The 21,013-nt window shown below is 39.3% G+C and overlaps 1 protein-coding gene across 12 annotated transcripts in view; it reads right to left on the bottom strand.

Moving 5' to 3' along the window:
* Positions 1 to 16,369: 16,369 nt before the first annotated feature.
* ELAVL4 (ELAV like RNA binding protein 4) overlaps positions 16,370 to 21,013 on the bottom strand; it is a 154,357-nt gene continuing 149,713 nt past the window's right edge. For 8 of the 12 annotated variants that reach the window (XM_077277307.1, XM_077277297.1, XM_077277300.1 and 5 more), the window contains 2 exons: positions 19,951 to 19,989; positions 16,370 to 17,115 (listed from right to left, as the gene is read on the bottom strand). In XM_077277307.1, the coding sequence (XP_077133422.1) occupies positions 16,788 to 17,115; positions 19,951 to 19,989 (367 nt within the window). In that variant the 3' untranslated portion in view covers positions 16,370 to 16,787. The remainder of the gene's footprint in view (positions 17,116 to 19,950; positions 19,990 to 21,013) is intronic. The other 4 variants (XM_077277303.1, XM_077277298.1, XM_077277306.1 and 1 more) reach the window with 1 other exon arrangement.

The raw sequence follows: 21,013 nt of genomic DNA, 5'->3' as shown, positions 1-21,013 counted from the left end.
TCTACTTCCCCAAAGAGCTCGCAATCTAATTTTCCTGTCACATACACATACACTAGGGCCAATTTCACAAAAAGCCAATTAACCTAAGATTTTTTTGTAGCACTAGAGGAAATCCACATGAACCTATAAACTCCAGACAGATGTTGCCCTGATTGAATTCGAGCCCACGAGCGCAGAACGTGCCACCTGTTATTGTGGTTTGGTTGTGCTTTTGGGCATGTTACAGCTTTACAATTAGAAGATTAAGTAATAATGTGTTCTTCTCTAGTTTCTCAAGTTTTAAAGCTTAAAGGGAACCTATCAGAAAGTTTTAAAAGTTTTAGGCTAACAAGCCGCCACCACCTTGTCATCCAGGTTCAATATATGTTGACAATCATGTTATTCTATATCATGCAGCATAATATTTTGAAGATATGGTATGCTATTTTTATGATACTTTAGCGACTCACTAGAAGAATAGGTAACACTCTAAAAACTGCAACTGACCCTGCTGGTTCCTGAACAGACTAGAGATCCCTAGTGGTTCCTGCATGAGCTAAGATAGTCCTAATCACAGACTAGACAATGGCAACTCGGACCTTTGCTGATTGAAAGGCCATCGAGTACTTCACATTCCTCCTAAAGATACAAAGGGCAGAGCATAATATAAATTACCCACAAAAGGGAAGATGTGCTGAGATAGAAAGATGCCAGAGTGAGTAAAATAAACCACCCAATGCAAAATAAAGAATTAAGCATGTACTGTTAGAAAATATGTTGTTTACTTCCTAAAAAGAAACAGAAGACAGGTGCAGGGTAAAGAACATAAACAGAAGAGAGATAAACCCTAGCTGGTCTTCCACTTACTGGCTTAAGCTGCAGCAGTATGGCTGGACATCCAAATGAGACTATCACCAGCATGAAATACCCGCAGAGGAAAGTATTTTAAGCTGAACCCGAAAGGTGATAGGGTAGACAAATGCGTAAATGAAAACACCTGTTACCCTAAAAAGACTGAAGTAAGGATACAGAAAACAGAAACTAAACACTCAGAGAAAAAGTGTATCTGCGGTGGCTCGGTGGACTGAGAAGCCGACCACAAAGCATAGGCTCAAGGATTTGAACAAAGATGACAGCTATAATCTTTAAGAGGTCATGGGGTGGAACCACTGTAATTTATTTAAAAGTTAACATGTCCCTTCTTATAAAAAAAACGAGCCCTTACTATATTTAGAAATGAGGACTATGCACCATAAAATACATTGGCAGAGTTTGGAAATACATTCTTTATGCGGCTACTCAGACCAGTTCTCCACCATAATTTTAACAACAATAATTTTATTTATATAGCGCTAACATATTCCACAGCACTTTCCAATTAAGTGAGGATATGTACAAATAATAAAGACATCACAAGAGGAGTGAGGCCTCAGCTCGCAAGCTTACAATCTATACTTTCGCCATGCCCCTGTTGGTGTTGACAGGGGCATAACAATCGTGATCATAAAGGGTGCAAGTACCGACTCAAGCGCCTATTTCATTGCTGTGCAGGGACCCACCTGTGCCAGCACACTGAAGTCAGCTGCAGAGGAGGACACCGCACATTATGAGAGCGGAAGAAGGAAAAAAGAATTGTTTATTTTTTTAATTTAGTGTATTAGAAAAGAGCAGCAGAAAATTATGCCAGGAGATGGGATGGGGAGCATTATACAAGGATGGGGCTCAGGATGGGGAGCATTATAGATGGAAGGGGCCCAGGATGGGAAGCATAATATAAGGAAGGAGCCCAGGATGGGGAGCTATACAAGGAAGGGGCCCAAGAGGGGGAGCATTATACAAGGAAGGGCCCCAGGATGTAGGATATTATAGAAGTAAGGTGCTAAGGATGGGGGCATTACACAAGGAAGGATCTCAGCATGGGGGGCATTATACCAGGAAGGGGGTGCCTTAAGTCAGGAAGTGGCCCAACATGGGGACATTACACCAGAAAGGGGCCCAGGACAGGGGTCATTATACCTGAATGAGGAAGGAACATTATACCAGGAAGAGGCCCATGATGGGGGACATTATATTTGGAAGGAGGACATTATACTAGGAAGGGGCCAAGTATGTGGGACATTATGCCTGGAAGCAGGACATTATACCAGGAAGGAGCCCAGGCTAGAGGACATTATAACAGAAAGAGGCCCAGGACAGGGGATATTATAATAGGAAGGGTCACAGGATGGGGGACATTTTATCAGGAAAGGGTGTAGGATGAGAGACATTATTACAGGATGGAGGCCACAATGGGGGAGATTATTACAGGAAGCACCCAGGATGGGGGAAATTATTATGTGGCACGGGGCAAATACGCAAGTCATGATAGGATCTAGAAAGTTACAAGGGCCCATACATCTGACCAACATGCAGTTGGGGGCCTAGGTCCAAATTTTGCACAGGGGCCCATCAGACTCTAGTTATACCACTGGGTGTTGCTAAATACATTATAGTATAGAGAATAAGAACTACACAACTAAAACATAAAATGGATAAAAAAACCTTTGTAGTGGATAAGGTTCACATGATTTTCTTGTTAGTCTATCATGGCTGTCATGTAAAAGCTCATTTCTTCCAGTATATTTGTGAGATTGTGTTTATACACAGCAGCCAATCAGATATGAGAGATCTGCAGGTGGGCGGAGAGAGCAGCAGCATAGACCAATGTCGAGCTGGGGGTGTGTCTCAGACTACGTCTGACTTCCTGTAGACACAGTAGCTAAATTTTAGTGACCGATAACAGGCCTGTCCTAATGCAGTCGAGCTAAAAAGCAGCCAAGCAGCCAAGCAGCAAGATGTGAGGAAAATTAATGGCAGTACATCCTCCACTATCGCTACTGCCTTACATCTGATTTTTGAGATCTTGGCTGGACGGTCTCTTTAAATATTAATATTTGTATTTTTCTTGGTGCTTTTTGTACTGACACATAGAATATTTATGACAGCTATTCTTGATGTTTTGGCGCTTTTCATACATCTAGTTCAAATGTCGATCATGCTCTTCTGGTATTTGACCCTTGACACTGTTTTGCCTCATTATATCTTTACGAGATCATTTATTAATATCCTTCACATTAGCATGGAAGATTCTGTTCTTTTTCTTTTTCGCCTTTAACCTCTTTCATTCCCTTTCCATTACTTCTTCATATCATCCTCCTCCTTCCCTGTGCAGGTGCTATCTATTTTTCTGGTCTACAATTTCAACATTTCTATCATTTCTTGTTTGCTTTCCTGGATGTCATTAGCAACTGCACTACATCAGTCGATTATGTCACTTATAAGGCATGCGATACTATTTTATACATAGCCCAGTCATCCACATGGACAGGTTGCTCTTCTCCACACTGCCAAGTGAATCTGCTGCCAAAACTGTGCATCCATGTTTTATAGACACTACTATTATTAAGGGCTTGTTATAACATTGACTTTGATGACCTATCCATAGAATAGATGTGATTTCAGGAGTTTCAACTACTTGGACCTCCACTGTTCACAAGAACAATGGTTCTTGGAGCTCCTGTGTGGACAGAGCAGTGGTTTACATGTGCTGCCACCAGTCAATGGGACTAACTGAGATAACTAAGCATTCGAGGTGTGGTTGGCCATATGTACTACTGGAAATGTAGCAATGGTTGCTCATACATAGATTGATCCAGTGTCGGGCTGTGGTACCAAGACCCCTCCAGTAACCAACTCCAAGGCCCTACTTTTCAGCTACATGCTAATGTGACATTATCCTCAATCACTAATTTATATAACATTGATCTGGGTAGATTGTTAAATGAATAAGATGCCGCCTCTATCTGTACGTAGAAATTCAAGTCTATAGTGCCCAGTACTGCTCACATAAGAGGTAGTCTTGCACAGTGGCCTACCGGAGGATTCTACAGGGTGGATCATTTATATGGATACACTTAATAAAATGGGAATGGTTGGTAAAGTTGGCCATTTTGGATCCAACTTGATTTTTTTCAATGAGAAGAGGGTCATGTGACAATGTGTTGCACTATCTTGGGTGTCAGGTCCGAGAATTCCTACATGAACAGTTTCCTGGAAAGTGGATTGGTCGTCGTGGGCCAGTTGAATGGCCACCAAGGTCTCCCGATCTGACCCCCTTAGGCTTTTATCTTTGGGGTCATCTGAAGGCAATTGTCTATGCTGTGAAGATACGAGATGTGCAGCATCTGAATCAACGGATACTGGAAGCCTGTGCTAGCATTTCTTCTGCGGTGTTGCTATCAGTGTGTCCAGAGTGGGAGAAGAGGGTTGCATTGACAATCCAACACAATGGGCAGCACGTTGGACACATTTTATAAGTGGTCATAAACTTGTAAATAACTCATGAAAGAATGAAGTTGGGGAATCCTTTAACAGGGTTTTATTAGCAGCTCTCCACTCTGAAATATAGAAGATATCTCTGCCTATACCAGGATAAATAACCTCCTTTAAGGTGGTAAATGAGGGGGGAATGGGGTTCTGTTGCAATAGCAGACAAAGCCCCTGTACAAAAGTGGCACCATTAAAGCACCACTCCAGCATGTTTTTTATTTTACCACTAGAGTGGTGCTTCTAATCTAATGCCCCTCACCCTATTCTTATACTCACTTGCCGGCGTCTTCACCTTTTTAGCAATGCCGCTCTGTGTCCGTCACAACTCAAAAAAGTCTATGAGGGCCTCATTCTGGCATTGAGAATCAGGAGCTGCGGTCACAAGATGAAGCCACAGGACCAGAAAGGGACCGAAAAAAGTTGAGGATGCCGGAAGGTGAGTATAAGACCCGGAGGGGGCAGGGTCCTTGCATTAGAAGCACCACTCCGGCAATGAAAAAGAAAACCGCTAGTGATCTGCTTTAATGTAAAAACAAAGACGGGACTTCTAATTTAATTTAAGATACTTTAAACGAGTTAACAAACCCTTCTAAAATGTTTACATGCCCCATATTAAATAAAATAAAACATAAACTAACCTTTCTGTGCTCACTTGATAGGGTTATGTCACATGAGTGTTGCAACCTCTAAACAGCCGTGGATAAACTGCGCCCTTCACTGTTCCATCTAATAGAATTCATCAGTGACTGCCGATAGTCTGCAGCAGTCTTACGACTGACACGTGAGCACCATTAATCACAGTGTCTATATCTCTGGAAAAGTGTCGATCTATGTGGTAAGTATTTTTTTTTTTCATTTTATATGGTGCATTTACAAAATAGATTGCTCAGTAATAGACACCCCCTTTAAGTATATAGGTCATGGTACGTGCTAGTCTTTGGCAGTAAACGCATCAAATTGTGGTCATTTTTTGTGCAAATTGTCAAATCAAGGTTGTGTTTTAAGCACAAGATGGCTTGACTTACAGAGAAAATTATATGGCGGAAATGGGAATGGGGCGTGGCTTAAAGAAAAAGGAGGCATGGCTTAAAATTTTGCAGCATGCACCAAAGTGCTTCCAAATTTATGTCCGAAACATTGGTGCAAAGTAAGCCAACTTTACTTTACCAGTGGTGCAAAGTAATACTAAGAAGTGGTACAAAAGTAAAGTGTTTAAAGTGGCATCAAATTTATCCAGCATGAGGCGCTGCAATAAATTTATGCATTCTATTTAATTACTCCTTTCCAAATGCGAATGAGTTAAAAAAAAGTCTATATATCCAAAATGATAAAAATCACAGGACAAATGGAAGTGCTTCTTTTCTTCCAGTAATACTGCCGGGTGACTGATGTATCTGTGTATTCACTGGCTGTCAGGAGGCAGTTTAAATATCATTATTCATCTCAGTACAGGTCGTACAGCCAGGGCTGGCACACTCCACTGCCTTAATGTGACCAATAAACTGGTCAAGAAGGAAGATAAAATGTGTTTTATGTATTCTATCTCATGGACAGGCAGCAGGAAACACACTCATTAACACTTTCATGCTTAGGAAGATGGTGACCTTATAACACAACAATAGAACGGGTCAAGGACCAGACCCAAGGAGAAAGCACATTTGAGGTTTACATTATTTGGTTGAACAATCCAGTATAATTTCCTAACCAAAGATCACTGACATCCAGGCTTTTCCTTTCTCAAGGTCACCGCTAAACGCTGAGCTTTATAGCTTGGGTTTGCAATGAGGATGAAGACCTGAGAATTGCAGTGGATGTTTGTCACGCTGTTGACAGGTTAATAATAAGACTCAAGTTTACAACTAAGTCGCTTTGATACTAAACTGCAATGATGTCAACGTTTTAGCACTAAACTCAACGGGAGACTTAAGGTGACCATACATAGTAGACAACAATGGATGAAAATAAACTATTTCAACCATAACGAACATATATATGTATACTTATATATGAGTACTTATATACAGTAGTGCCATCATATTCCGCAGCGCTTTTACAGACATTATCGGCACTGTTTCCTTAGGGGTTCACAATCTAGGATCGCTATCAGTATGTCTTTGGACTGTGGGACAAAACTGGACAACCTGGAGGAAACCCACGCAAATACGGGAGAACATGCTTAGAAGATGTTGTCTTTGGTGGGATTTCAACCCATGATCCCAGCGCTGTAATGCGACATCATCATCATCTAGGTTGACATTGACCAAGTTTGACTTTTTGAAACAGACGGAAGATCTCAATGTTCACAAATGATCTTTCTTTGAAAAACTTACCAAAAAGAAAGCTCATCCCTCTCCCCATGTCTGGGAACATGTATGGCCAGTGATTGTATTAGCCGAAATTATTTAAAACGTGAATGGGCACATACGTGATGGTTAAGCAGATAAACATCAGTTCTATGGTTGTTGAACCATGAACCAAATTTTATCTGACGGTCAAACACTCAATTGACCAACAACTATCCCGATTCACCAATACACATTTACACTTAGTTCAGCCTTCATGTGTTCTGTGATTAAAGTAGACCATTGACAAACATTTGTCTTATTGCCCCGAAAATGAAAGGATTTAGAATTTTAAATTAAAAATACTCGATCCTTCTCTCCTTCATCATCATCTGCCTTACAAATTAGATGGTTTACCAGTCCCACTGAAATTGGTGGGTTTGGCCAACTTTACTCCAATGTGTGTGGTTCTCTAGAATCTTTCACAAAAGTGATGATTTTTGATAGGTTTGATGTAAATGTAAACTGTTAACATTAGGATGAAATATTGAAATATTAAAAGTGTATCTTTATGTAAGAACCAAAAATACAATTATATGTTTGTACCTCAAAGTCTGAGCTGGGGCAAAGATATCTAAGCTTCGAGAATTATTATTTTCTACTTCTCCCGGACCATGGCAACCTCATAATTATAAAGAACCTGGCACTCAACTTGGATTAAGGTTTTTTTATTCTGTAGTACGGTCAAAACGTTTCGGCCTGGTATGGCCTTCGTCAGTAACTACAAAATTACAGGCAAAATAAAATAAAATAAAGATTACATCCATCTGTAACACATATGTGAATATTTACTAAATTGAAAAAATAAGATGCAAAACCAAAATAATGAACAAGCAAACAATGTATATACAGTAAATAATACGGTCATAATGAGTGACTAACTGTAAATATTCATACAACTTTGAAGAGTCGACCAAAGCACCTAGAGCCCCCTAACTTAGGTGAGTAAGGTGGAGAGAGCATGAAAATGTGCATACCGTACAGCAGATTAACTGAGCGTCCACTCAGTGGATATGATGGTCCTATGATTATCTAGGTTGTTGAAAGGAACAAAAAAAGGAGTCCGCTATATTAGAAATAAGAGACATCAGCTGTGAGGTGCATATGTGCACGTAACATGAAATCCCCCAGTGGGGTGAGTGGTACCTGGGTAGTGCCTTTACTGGCAAGTAGAGAGCACGTCAGAGTGCTGAAATAAAAGTAAATAATCCAGGTCAGACTGATAGATATAAGTTATTAAGTCAGCGCCATGGTAGCAAGCAGTGGTGGGGACATTACCTGATGGAGTGCGGGTCTATGCGCGGTGTCCACCGCTGTCAAAAGTGCTGCCCGGGTGTGAAAGTGCCTGTTCGGCGTTCCTTAAGTGTGCTACTGCCAGACCGGAAATGATAAACCGGAAGTGGCCATGTATTGCTGTCGTGTCTGACAGAAGTGTGTCAGCCAACCAGAGGACGCTGACTGTGAAAGGACGAGACTACTAGATCTGTGCACTGTTGCATGGATACCGTACAGAAGTTGCAGAAAGAGCCTGAGCTGATGATGGCGCTGGTGAATGAGGAGGGTGACGTGATGAGGAGGGTGGTACGTGCTAATTCCAACTGTGCCCCGCAGAGTGGAAGTTGAGTCCTGGAGGTTTCAATAAAGTCGGCTCTAGGAGGACAGATAGAAAATATTAGGAGTATTGAAATCACAGTACTGAAACTTAACAGCATAACAGCATGCAATGGATTTATAGTGGAATGATCATAGATAATAAAACCTCTATGAGGATGGTGGTATATAGCTAAAGGGGAAAAGAAAAGTAAGGGGGGTATCCAACCTCATGTAAAAGTGAGGTCATACTCTCTGTTAAGACCCCTGGGATGCAGGGTGTCGAGAGTATGGATCCAAAAGGATTCCCTTTGTTTGAGGGAAGCCAGTCTGTCGCCTCCACGTCTGGGGAGTGAGACCTGTTCGATTACTTGAAACATTAATTGTGAAATGTTATGGCCTTTGGAAATGAAATGCTGTGGGATAGGTAGTAATTTGTTCCCACATCTAATCGTGGATTTATGTTTAGAGATACGCTCCCGGATAGACCGGGTCGTCTCTCCCACATATAGCATCCCACATGGACATTTAATAACGTAAATTACGTATGATGTTTCACAAGTGAAGTAGACTTTAATTGGGAAGGACCTCCCGGAGTGTGGATGGTGGAATGTATTGCCCCTCAGGACATTGCTGCACTGGGCGCAGTGAAGACACGGAAAAGTCCCTACTCTAGGATTCTGAAGGAACCTTTGTGTGGGTGGTCTTCTGTCGGATCCTAGATCAGCTCTAACCAATGAATCCCTGAGGTTACGGGGTCTCCTGAAGCATGGGAGGCTCTCACGCCCTAGAAACATTTATACAATTTATTCAGGATTCGTTTGGCAGACTCCGTAATAAAATGGAGTTGGGACACCTCCACTATCCCCCCAATCTCACCCGAAGTGAACGCCAATCACTACAGTCACTTCAATCTGACTCCAGTCTAGTAATCAAACCTGCCGACAAGGGGAGAGCGATAGTCGTAATGGATAGAAGGGATTACCTCAAAGAAATCGGCTTGGGGTACAAGTTTTCAGTCACTCTATGTGATGGCAAATTTACAAATACTCACGACACGCACCGTGTACGCTGTCAGGATTCTCCAGTTCTGGTGCCGGGAGCAGTCCGTCATGTGCAATCTCCTTACTTCCGGCAACATTCCACTAGATGTGTCTAGCCTCGCTCAATACACTTGCATTGAGAGAGAGCGAGAACGACCACTCGGCACGTGACTTCATGTATACAAATCACACCGGAGAATCATGACTGTGTGCACACTACATGCTGTGAAGATTAACAAGTCTGAAGTCACATAGAGACTGCAGACTTGTACCCCAAGCCTGGACAAGCCCTTTAAGCCTAATGCAGATCATCCCTTGTGAATTGCACTAGTATCATGCAGTGCCAATCTGAGGGTCAGCCTGTTGAACACCATTTTCATCCGTATACACTTACTTGAGGCAGGCTCCCAGGTGCAGTCAACCTCATTTTGGTGTCTTCGTCAAATAAGTGTACACGAACAAAAATGGTGTTCGACAGAGCACATAGTGATTACATCTGCATCATTATAGTCAATGGCCCCATCAGCACTTATGTCCGCTTCCCATTTTCCAGGGCTTCAGGTATAAACTGGGACAGAGCCACTGACGTGAGGGTAAAATGCAATATGAACAAAGCCTTATTCTGAAGATCAAACAGAGCAGGTTCCCAATCTCTTTATGATGATCATATTCTAAGGAAATCAGGCAAGGAAAATTCTATTTACATCTCCAAATCATGGGATCAAAGTAAGGTTAGTAATGGTGGAAAATTAACCCAACCGGAATCTTCTCATGTTAATTTATTTCTGTGGGATTCTTCGCAACACCATTTCCATGACATAATGAAACATCAGCAACGGAAACATACGATTTTGTTCTTTGCTCGTTCATTCCAAAATAACCTGTTATTTACCCAAAAATACATCCAAAAACTCCAAGTCGTCTTGCAAAGATAGTCTCTCATACAGTGTCGTTGACAAAGGTAAAGACGTTATGGGTCTTGTCTTGGAATGCAGCAACACAAAGAAGAAAACGATATATATTGCGTTTTCCTTTGTTGAAAAAGTATAGAAATGTGTTTTTGCCATAATATTATTTACACCCCATTGTGAACACCGTAAAAACAAAACCCAATAATATCCCACAAGTAATGGCATTATTGCGTTTTTTTCTCTCTCTCTCCCCAAAGTAACGTAATAAAGTTTGTATGTACCCCCAAAATGATGGCATTTAAAATAGAAGTCTTCCAACAGCTATGACAATGGAAGAATAGAAAAATAAAAATTGTCATGGCTTTTGAAATGTGATGATAAAAGAATAAAATAAACAAAATTGGTCATTAAAGGGGCTATCCAGTCCACCCGTAGGCGAGAGGCGCTGCTGCCGTTGCATCGATCGCTGCTTGATATCTCTGATGTACTGCCAATCATGTATAATGCATGCATCCAGTTCTAATTATTGGATCAAGTACACAACATCTGTTGTACGTGCACAATGTTTGCCGATACCTGGCAGGCGGCCAGTGATGCTATATTAGCATCACCTCTTACCTCGCCATGTGGAACTGGTAGGCAGAAGAAAGATAAAAAATCTATACATCTTGATTTCCTTCAATTATTCACTTTTCTTTTTCATAAAAATTCTATATAATTCTAATAGGTTCCAAAAAGTTCAAAATCCCAGTTTTCTGTCATTGTAAGGGCTTGTGCAGATCAGAGTGTCAACATAGTGTGATCCTATTCTCTATGATGAGGAGAAGATGGAGAATAAACGGTCTCTATTTTCTCCATTGTGTGAGTGCGCGGAAATCGGACTGCACTCAGATGTCATCTGAGTGCAGTCCGATGGTTCCCACGCACTCATAGGCTTGCGTGGCCGAGTGCAATTTGATCATCAGAACAAACTAGGAAAAAGTTGTACATGCGCAAGACCCTATTGACTAATATGAGTGCAATCTGATGATTTGTCGGATCGCGCTCGGACAGCAAATACGCTCGTCTGCACCTGCCCTAAAAGCAACAGAGGAATGGGGTTGGGTCATCATTCCCATATTTATACTGGCAGTATGCAGAGTGCAGAAATATGTTGAAGGCTACATTCTTGGCAAATAAAAACTGATGGGTAATCCAGATCTTCCTGTGTATTTTGTGACAAAGTGAATTAGAAATTGTCTAGTTTTACTGTATATATACAACCTGTTACACCAGGCAGGCTGTCATAACCAGGAACATGCTGGACACAAGGTTGGCTACATAAGACCCCACTAGTTGTCTCAATTTCCTTCAGTACAGCATGAGTGGGTATTGTCAGGAAAAGATCTATATTCTTTTTTCCCTTAGTAGAAAAGGTTGCTATTTTCTCAAGAAATCAGTAAATGAAATCCACACATATATCTAATCTGCTTTAAAGTCTAACATTAAACATTTGAATTTTTTTTTAGTAGTTTACCTTTTATTACCATCTGACAATTAGTCATCGCATAGATTGCCAGTCTACTCTTTATGGAGTTTAGCGTTCTCTATATACAAGTTTCTCATGGGAATATGGATTATCTACAAGAATGCATAGTAGAAGTATTACAAAAAAAATGTACCGCAAAAGACATCCAAAAAATTACATATATAGTTATTTAGTTATTAAGGTTGAAGGAAGACTTTAAGTCCATCTAGTTCAACCCATAGCCTAACCTAACATGCCCTAACATGTTAAAATTGTCAAAAAAGACGCTTCAGGGTATTTCCCTCAAGTGTCTTCTGGTTCAAAATCGATGCGGGTAACGCCATGTGCACATACCCTTATACTGAAGCTTTGTCTGTTGGCCGTAGATGTTGTAAAGTAACTTCAATTGGTAAGTTCTGTTTAAAATATTTTTGTAACTTTTTGTCATTTTTTTTAAAGCGTAGAATGATTTTCTTTTCTTGTGCTTTATTTTTAAAAGTGCCACACTTTGCATGGAAATGGCAATTATTAATGTAATAATAAATCCTTTCTTCAATTTGTTTTTAAAGATTGTATCTGTTGTGTTTTAAAAAAATGAAATGAAAATACAAAAAAATTTAATGTTTTTTTTTTTTAAATTAGACAAAATGGCTAATCTACGTCATTCAACCTCTCATAAAATCTAAATTTCCAGACATTTTGTTTCAATTCTTCTAATATAAATTTGGGAATATTTGGGCAAACCGAACGGAAATGTTTGTGAGGACCCACCCTCCATCTATACTGAGCTTGTGCAATGTTTAATTTTAATGGCATCCGAATCCAGTGTTTCTCACACAGCGAGGCGGGTCCTCACAAGAGTCATAATAGGGATTCTTCAGGTCAGCATAATTGATTTCCCATCTTTAAGATTTTGGGGGCATCATTTTCGGCCCCATCTGATCCGAATCTGATCCGAATGATGGAACCATTGAGAGCTGCGACATAGTGCCGTAAATGGTGCATTGGCTGTGTCTGAGATTGCAGCTCACTTCTGTCTTCTTTAAAGAGACTGAACTGCTCTGAGCTGCAAGACCAGGACAAGAAATGAGCGAATCCAAACTTAAAAGTTCGGTGTTCATACCAAACTTTTAGTGTCCGGTGCTAAACGTCGAACACAGACCTCTCCCAGAAGTCAGTTGCAATGTTCGGAGTTCCAGGGGAAGTCTGTTGCCGAGAGAGAGAATTTTTTTTCAGATCCAAAGTTCGGGTCTTCATTGTTTCTAATAGGGTTCTGGTTCAAGGTCTGGTAAAGTTCTAGTATCTGAACCAAACTTTGGACTAAAGTTCGGGTCAGGTACCAGAACCCGAACTTCCACGAGTCCGCTCATCCCTAACCAGGACCAAACATCACTAATAGTACAGAGTTGTGCTTGGTACACAAACAGATGCTGCTGAAACAGCTCAACCCCTTCGATTATCTGATTGGTATAGGTGCAGAGAGTTGTTACCCGGTGATCTGACATTGACGGCTTTTCTATGGATATTCCATCAATTTTGTTGAGCTGGAGAAACTCATAAATAAATTCTAATAACTTGTTTTATGAATCAGTTTAATAAGAACAAATTCAGATATCCTATTTTATGCATACGTAAAAAATAGACCAATTTTCATCAGTGTGCTGGATTAGATTTTCACCAGTGTTTGGTCAGCGTCCATTTTCACCCTCAGTATTTCATCTGGTGAATTCTACTCAACTTTTATAAAAATTTACATTTACAAAATTTGGATTTTGAAAAATGGTGGTAAAAAAACAAATAAAATACTTCTATTCACCTCACTGCCCACCTTTCTCCTCTGCTTCTCACCACCCCTCGTTTGGTCCCAGTTGTATCTTCTTTCTGCCATTGCGAGTGCTGAAATCCCGGGCCTCTTCACACTAAGCAGGTACATTTGGCAGTGATGAGGTCTGGGATGGTTCTGCGCATGCATGCGTAAAGTCACAATGTCACGCTGTGACGTTACGCGCATGCACAGAACCACCTGATTCTTATCAGTGCCAGTAGTCTCAGCCTTACATGAAGAGGCTTTGGATTTCAGCCCTCATGGCAGTGACAACAAGACGCAATGAGGACTGGGTGGGTGATGGTGAGGAGCAGAGAGACAGAAGAGGTGAGCGGTAAGGTGAACGGAAGTGTTTTTTTAAAAATATGTTTATTATGATCAGGAGCTTGCTCGAGTAGGGAAGAGCAAGGTATGTAAGCGCGAGCCGGCGATGCCTCTGTGCAGTCGCGAGATTTTGCCCAGTTATGTGGATGACGCAGAAGGCATCATCTACGTCAGTCAGAGAAAGGGGGTGACTACCAGAAGTCGGGAGGAGGGATAGATGCCTCAGCAAGGACACCTACCAGATCATAGAGCATGGGAGAATGTCAAAAGGTTTTTGGGGGGTACAAGTGGAGTCAAGGGGTCATATACCCCTTTATGGAAAGCAGCACAGGTGCTGATTAAGGTGCTAGCCTTAGTTCAGACATGACTGGTGACCAGTTACCTTTAAGGAAGAAACTAGTTCACGCTGTGATTTTTTTCACACGCAAATTCGGTCAGAGAAAAAAATAAATCACTCAACCACACGGGCCTCATTGACTAACATTGGTCTGAGTGTTATTTTCACAGACAGCCCCCGGACTGAAAATAAGCCCTATAGGTTGACCATTCTAATTGTGATCATTACCCATTATTTCCATTTTATCTACGACGGTGATTCTTCAAATGAGGAAAACAAATATTTATAAAACTCCCGTTTTTATAGGTAGAGCCAAAATTTGTTTAACAAAATACACAAAGTAAGCACGTTATATATAACCATAACAACGTTTTATTACCATTAAGACTAAACTTGTATTGAAAAGATTTGATATAACAAGACAAGAAAAAGCAATAGCAAATTTTAACTATCAACTAGATTATGCATAGCGAGTAACTTTTCCTAGTACTCAGGGAAGAGCAGAACATTTTTTATTATGTTTTATTTTTTAAAATATAGAACGGTACAGAGCACAAACATACTAAAATTATCAGTGCACTGGATGTGGGAGAGCCGATTCTTCCTTCGTCTTTAGCCCATAGCTCTGTTCTTGTATCCATCAGAAGAACATTAAAAATAAAGACCCAGTTTTTTTTAAATCTTTTTTTTTCGTTTGTTTGTTTGTTTGTTTCTACTGTGCATTAAGAAAAAATATTCACGACAAACATGACAACATATCAAACAATATTTCTACACAAGTTACCTTGATACGCTTTGTCAATCAAGTATCATAAGAAAAACATTTTTAAGACATATACAAACAGAACTAGCAAAGGAGTACAACTTAATAATAAATTAACAGAAATTCAAAAAAGAAAATAACTTTATATATATATATTTATATTATATATACACGTACACACACAAGAAATGACACAATAATATGCTTCTTCCCATAGTTTAAGTAAACAAATAAATAGACTAGCCAAACCTGCTATAATTGATATTGGCCAAATGCATTACATCAGCAATTAAATAAATACGTGTTGCAAGCAACATAAAAACAGTGTTTTAAAATGTGCCAACGCAGCCCCGTTATATTGGAATTGGGCCGTAAAGTGAACTCGAAAACTCCTTTTTTTTTTTTTAACAAATTTAAAGCAAATGTTTCCTTTTATTATTCTAAACACATTACATTTAACTATGATACTAAGATATGTAAATGATTTTGTAGCACCTACAGCTCAAACTAAGGAAGTTTTTGCCCCACCCAAAAAAAAAGAACAAAAACGAAAAAAATTAAAAACAAAAAACAAGAAAAGTTTTCTTTTGTTCTGCAGATATCCCATACTGATGACTTAAAGAAAAAAATTGTCTTGCAATGCACCTCTTGCTTGATTTGGGTTTTGACTGTGTGGTTTATTTTTTTTTTGGGGGGGGGACCTGTGTAGTACACTCTCCCTCACTCAATAATATAGTTTGCATTATGCTATGAAAAGATACGAAGACCAACTGTTTGTAACCCATCTTTCAAAAAACATTCTACGAATCCAATTTAAAACATATCTTGTTCTCTAAAAAGTTACCAGTGCAGTATGAATGACAAAGTTGTCAATTTTCCCCTAAATTAGCCAGTCAAAATATTATTTTATTTTTTTCTCAAATCCAGATTCTCTTGTAAAAATTCTTTATATTTTTATAAAAATAGATTTTTCTGGAAACCCATTTTCAGCAAAGAGACAAACTCTTTGGCAACATTGTTCATTTATTTAAATTGTTTTGCGTCATCAGGTATTCTGACCTATAATGGTCACCCCCTCGGAAATCTCCTTTCAACACCTACGTCAAGAAACAATACAATTGAATGCAAAAGTCATTATTTTTTGTTCCCTTTTTGCACAAAATGACTATATTGTTTCTTTTTTTTTTTTTTTTTTAAATTACCCTTTGAGTGTCAGAACCTTTGCTATATTCCCACACTAAAAGGACGTCAGGAAAGGAGTGTTGGGGGGGAACCGGTCACTAATCTGATAGGATTTATTCAGTGAACAGAAAAGAAAGCTGAAAAAGAAAAGAAAAAACACACTTTTTTCTTTTCTTTATAGTGTTACATTTGTAAAAATTCTTTTTTTTTTCAAGTTTTTTTTTAATAATTTTTTTATTTTTGTTTTTTTTTTACTTCTTCAAATGAACTCATGGTCATCTTAAAAACAGCCACCTTCAAAGAAGGTGTAAAACTAGCCGGCTGGGTTAAAAAAGCCCTGCTCATTGTAATCTATGTATATTATATTCAACGACAACAGCTATGAAAGAACATTCAATGCATCAAAGTTTTTTTTTTCTTATTTTCTTTTTTCTAAGCATTATAAAATCCTTTCCGGTTTATCACAGGATGTCCAATGGTAATACTTAGGCAACATTGGCTTATAAAGTCCATGGTTGGTTATAAGCCATCGAGAGTCAGTTATTTTTTTGTTTTTTTTTTAAATTTTCCGTCTTCTTTTTGTTCGTGAACAGGTTGATGTAGATAGGCTAGAAATTCAAGACTTGTGGGTTTTGTTGGTTTTAAAGGAAACCTGCAGAACTCTGTCTCCCAGGCGGTATCCATTAAGGCTGGCAATAGCCATAGCTGCTTCATCATAATTGGTCATTGTGACAAAGCCAAATCCCTTGCATTTGTTGGTGTTGAAATCACGGATGACTTTGACGTTGTTGACTGCCCCAAATGGGCCAAAAAGCTGCCAAAGGACACTCTCATCTGAGTCGGGAGAGAGGTTGTAAACAAAGATACACCAACCGGTACCCGTGTGCCCAGGGATGTTCATTCCAACCAGGCTTGTCATTCCATCAATAGTGATTGGAGAAAACCTAGAAGGAGAGAAAGTAGAGATCATCAATGATAAGATAATATAAAAGGCATAGTAAAAGGAAAAAAAAATGTTATAGGGTCACGTCCCAATCTTTGAGTTCAAAAACAGTCAAATAAGTAAAAAAATGATGATAATAATAAGAATAAAGACAATTTTGTACACATTTCCAGTAAATTGTATTACTACTAAATAAGGTCAGATTGAACTAATCTTTAGGTCTTGTTCAGATATATCCAGAGGGGAACCGACTCCCTTGAGCTCATCTAGTTGGCTTTTTTCTTTACAGGGAATTCTCTTTCCTTATTTATTTGTGATCAAGCCTTTAAAAAAACAAAAATATTTGAGCTGCTATAGTATTATTGCAGTCTCGCAAATCTAAAGTTATGGGTTTTAGTAGAGGAGGACTGCACTACGGTAACTGAGAAGCGTTTTGGGTTCCAAAACGGTTCTTTATTGTTCCGACGCCTTTGAGTGCCGGACAAGCACCTTTGTCAAGGTATAAAAGCAAATGAATTTGTCAAATTTATGGTGGAAATTCATCAAGACTAGAGTTTTGTACACCAGTTTTGAGCCAGAGTTCACCGACAAAAGTTAGTGCCTCTTATTGAGTTTGGCACATCTCTCGGCTACTCATGACAGTATCAGAATATGAGCACTGTTCATAGACTGGAATGTATTTCTGATATAATTTACTCCCCTTTTGTTGCATAAATTTGAGTGACTCTGTTGGTGTGCGCCCATTTCTACTAAGTTATGCCACGTTTTTGAAAAGTTGTTTTTTGTAAAAATACCAAAAGTCGCATAATTTGACTGTGTAACTCTGGAAAAGTGGTGGAAAAAGCTTGAGTACTTGGCCCTTATGTGTTTGTACAATTTTTCTGTAGGTTTATTTCAATTTTTTTCTTATCATCTTCATAGGATAATCACCTTTCGATAAAACTGACCTATGTAGGTATGTGTGGTATAAGATATTAGCCCTGGACCTGAGCTTCGGCATCTTTACTTCCGTTGCTTTGACACATGAATGAGCTTTCCATGAGAGCACACGACCAATGATATAAATGAAGGAAACTGCCTGACGGATTCATTTCAATAGCTAAGGCCAGAGCCCATCTCTAGCTACCATTAGTCATGACAGAGAAAGAGGTGGGCTTACCTATTGAAATGAACCCTTCAGCCAGCCCTCTTCATACATGTAACTGGTCACAATGCTGAGAAAGGTATAAATGCAAACCCGAAATTAAGTACCTGGGACTTTAGATATTTCTTAATTCAAGTAAGAAAGTAAGATTTAGCTTTTTTTGCCTTTACGAACAACTTTTTTTCAAACTGGAAAACCATTTAATTTTTTTGGGTGCTTTTTAAATAGGGAATCTGTTAGATCCCATGACTGTCCCTAACAGTTTTCGTTAATCTAAATAGATATTTATGCGATTGCAATGCATTTTATTTTCTTTTTACATTTTTCTATTTTTTTGTCATTTTTTTAAAAATGTTTCTACTTTTTTAAGAGTATGCTATTCTTTATGCCTAGAATAATATAAAATGAGCCCTGAATACAAAGGAATGTGATGAAATTTTTTTTTTTTTCATTTTTTTTATAACTTGGACCAGTATCACGACTCGGGTTGTCTTTGTGGTGGAAAAAGATAATATATAATAAGCTGCTCTAAAAATTGATGTACGGTTTCATTAACTAGTAAATTCTGGCTTTTCTGTACATGACTTAGTTGCCCTTGACTTGACCTTGGACCAAAAACACGCCACAATATTTGCCAGCCGGATTGCTGATAATGACATCAAGATTCAATATTGTGCACAATTAGAGATGACATTTTGCATTATGACCAAACTAAAAATTAATGTTGAATTTTCTGACTACAGGTCGTTTATAAAGATTGTATGTATCAATTAAAATTGCAAGCTTCATTGCATTTATACGTCATGCTTGGAGAGGTGTACAGAATGTAACAAAACAAAACAAATTAAATAATCTAAACATTTTATAATAGTCATTACACCTGCAAATAAAAGAAAACTCTGCGACAGTTAAGGTGCCGACAGCTCCATGGACCAGTCATAATATTGGAGACGCTGCTGTCTAATAATACCAAGACGTTGGTTGAAACTCCTGGGCGCCAACTCAAAATCTGTATCGATCTTTCAGCGCCACCACTGGTCACCTTATGTGCCAAAGGGCTTTGTGTGCCCTCAGATGCCAAGGTCTGAGTGCCACTGCAACCTATGCTTTTAGCACAGGCCTGTAGTTATAGGGGATGCAATCAACTGGCTACTGTGATCCTACTCTTAAAGAACTATTCCCATCATTTACGGCATGATTTATCCACAGGATATGCCATGAATCTCTGATATATAGATGGGACGACCTGCATTGATCTCCAGGACAGGGTCCATTTTTGGAAAAGAGAGGTGGCTCTACATGTAGAATCACTTTCAAGTCCTAATATGTGGATATGCTACAAGTGTTTGTGATGGGAATACCTCCTTAACTACCCTTCATCAGTGCATCTAACAACCCATGTAACTGTGGAACCTTAACTGTCAATGAAGCCCACCTGTGAAAAAAAAACAAAATAGTGAAAAAAATATGGAACACCACAATGTACTGGCATCTTCATAAATGAAAACCAACATAAGTCCCAACGTAAAAGAACAGAATGTCACATGCTGGTGGGGAAAAAAAGAGCAATTAAACAAACACAAATAAAGTTAGTGGATTGAAAAAAAATAACAAAACAAATAGAAAAGAAATAAATTATAGCGCCAATCTGTGCCAACATGGACATCTGGCATTCTGTGAAATTCTAATTACCTCTTAACGCCATAGGCCATATTAAGCAAATTGTCCAGCCTGAAAGAGAAGGAGTGTCTTTGGGTTAATGTCTTACAGATGGTAAGAGAGCTCAATGGAGCTGTTATTAATGACGTCCCTTTTCAACAGAAAGACAAATCTTCTACCATTTGATTAGGCGGATAGAGCTTCAGCCTGAAGGAGTCAATCAAGCCGCTTTTCATACTCCCAAAAAAAAAATCCAGAAATGTAGCATGCCGTTTTTTAACACTTGTTCTGCACATTAGGCCTTGGCTAGAGGTTGACTTTGGGAAGTCGTTACTTCTTCTAAACAGGCCACAATTGAAGACACTTAGTTTGTGCGACTTTAAGGAGTTGTCCAGTGCACGCCACACAACTGAGACCCATACTAATTGTCAGATCAGGACATTTTTATTACAAAATGGAGCAGCAGGTTGGTTGACCATTCATTCTCTATTAGGAAAAAGCCAAATGCAATGCTTGGTAGTCCGAAAGGGAATGAATGGTGCAGTGGTAGAGCATGTGCACTGCTGCTCCATTCCAACAGCGATAAATGTTCCCATTCTGCAGATCAGTGGAGAACCTCATGGTTTGACAACCACCAATCAACAAGTTATCACCTATCTTCTGAATAGGTGGCAACCTGTTTTCACCGGACAACCCCTATAAGAATGTTGTTAGGCTAGGGCTATATTAGAAATACAACTGGAAGATCATAATGTCATTTAGCATTTGGAAACTTTATTGGCAGGCAATATTAGACAGATGCCTCTAGTTGGCCTGGGGCTTTGGTCAGTACCCCAGAGTTAGACCTCACTCAGACATTTGTTTTTTCATAGTGCTCGTACCCATAGTAGTGCATGGGGCCATTCACTTGTCCGTGATTTTTCTCGGACTGAGAAGTCCATGAAAAATCACGAAGACATGTCCCATAGTGATCTGCGTGTCTGATCGAAATTGGCAAAGCAAATCTATAAGTCTTGTGTGGCATGTGGTCTAAATTTCACGGACTGTTAGGAGAAGGTGAACAAACTTTTCGAAAAAAATTATGAAACTCAAATAT

Source organism: Ranitomeya variabilis, chromosome 8, assembly GCF_051348905.1.
Source record: "Ranitomeya variabilis isolate aRanVar5 chromosome 8, aRanVar5.hap1, whole genome shotgun sequence".
NCBI lineage: Eukaryota > Metazoa > Chordata > Amphibia > Anura > Dendrobatidae > Ranitomeya > Ranitomeya variabilis.
This window is presented reverse-complemented; position numbering and strand designations above follow the sequence as displayed.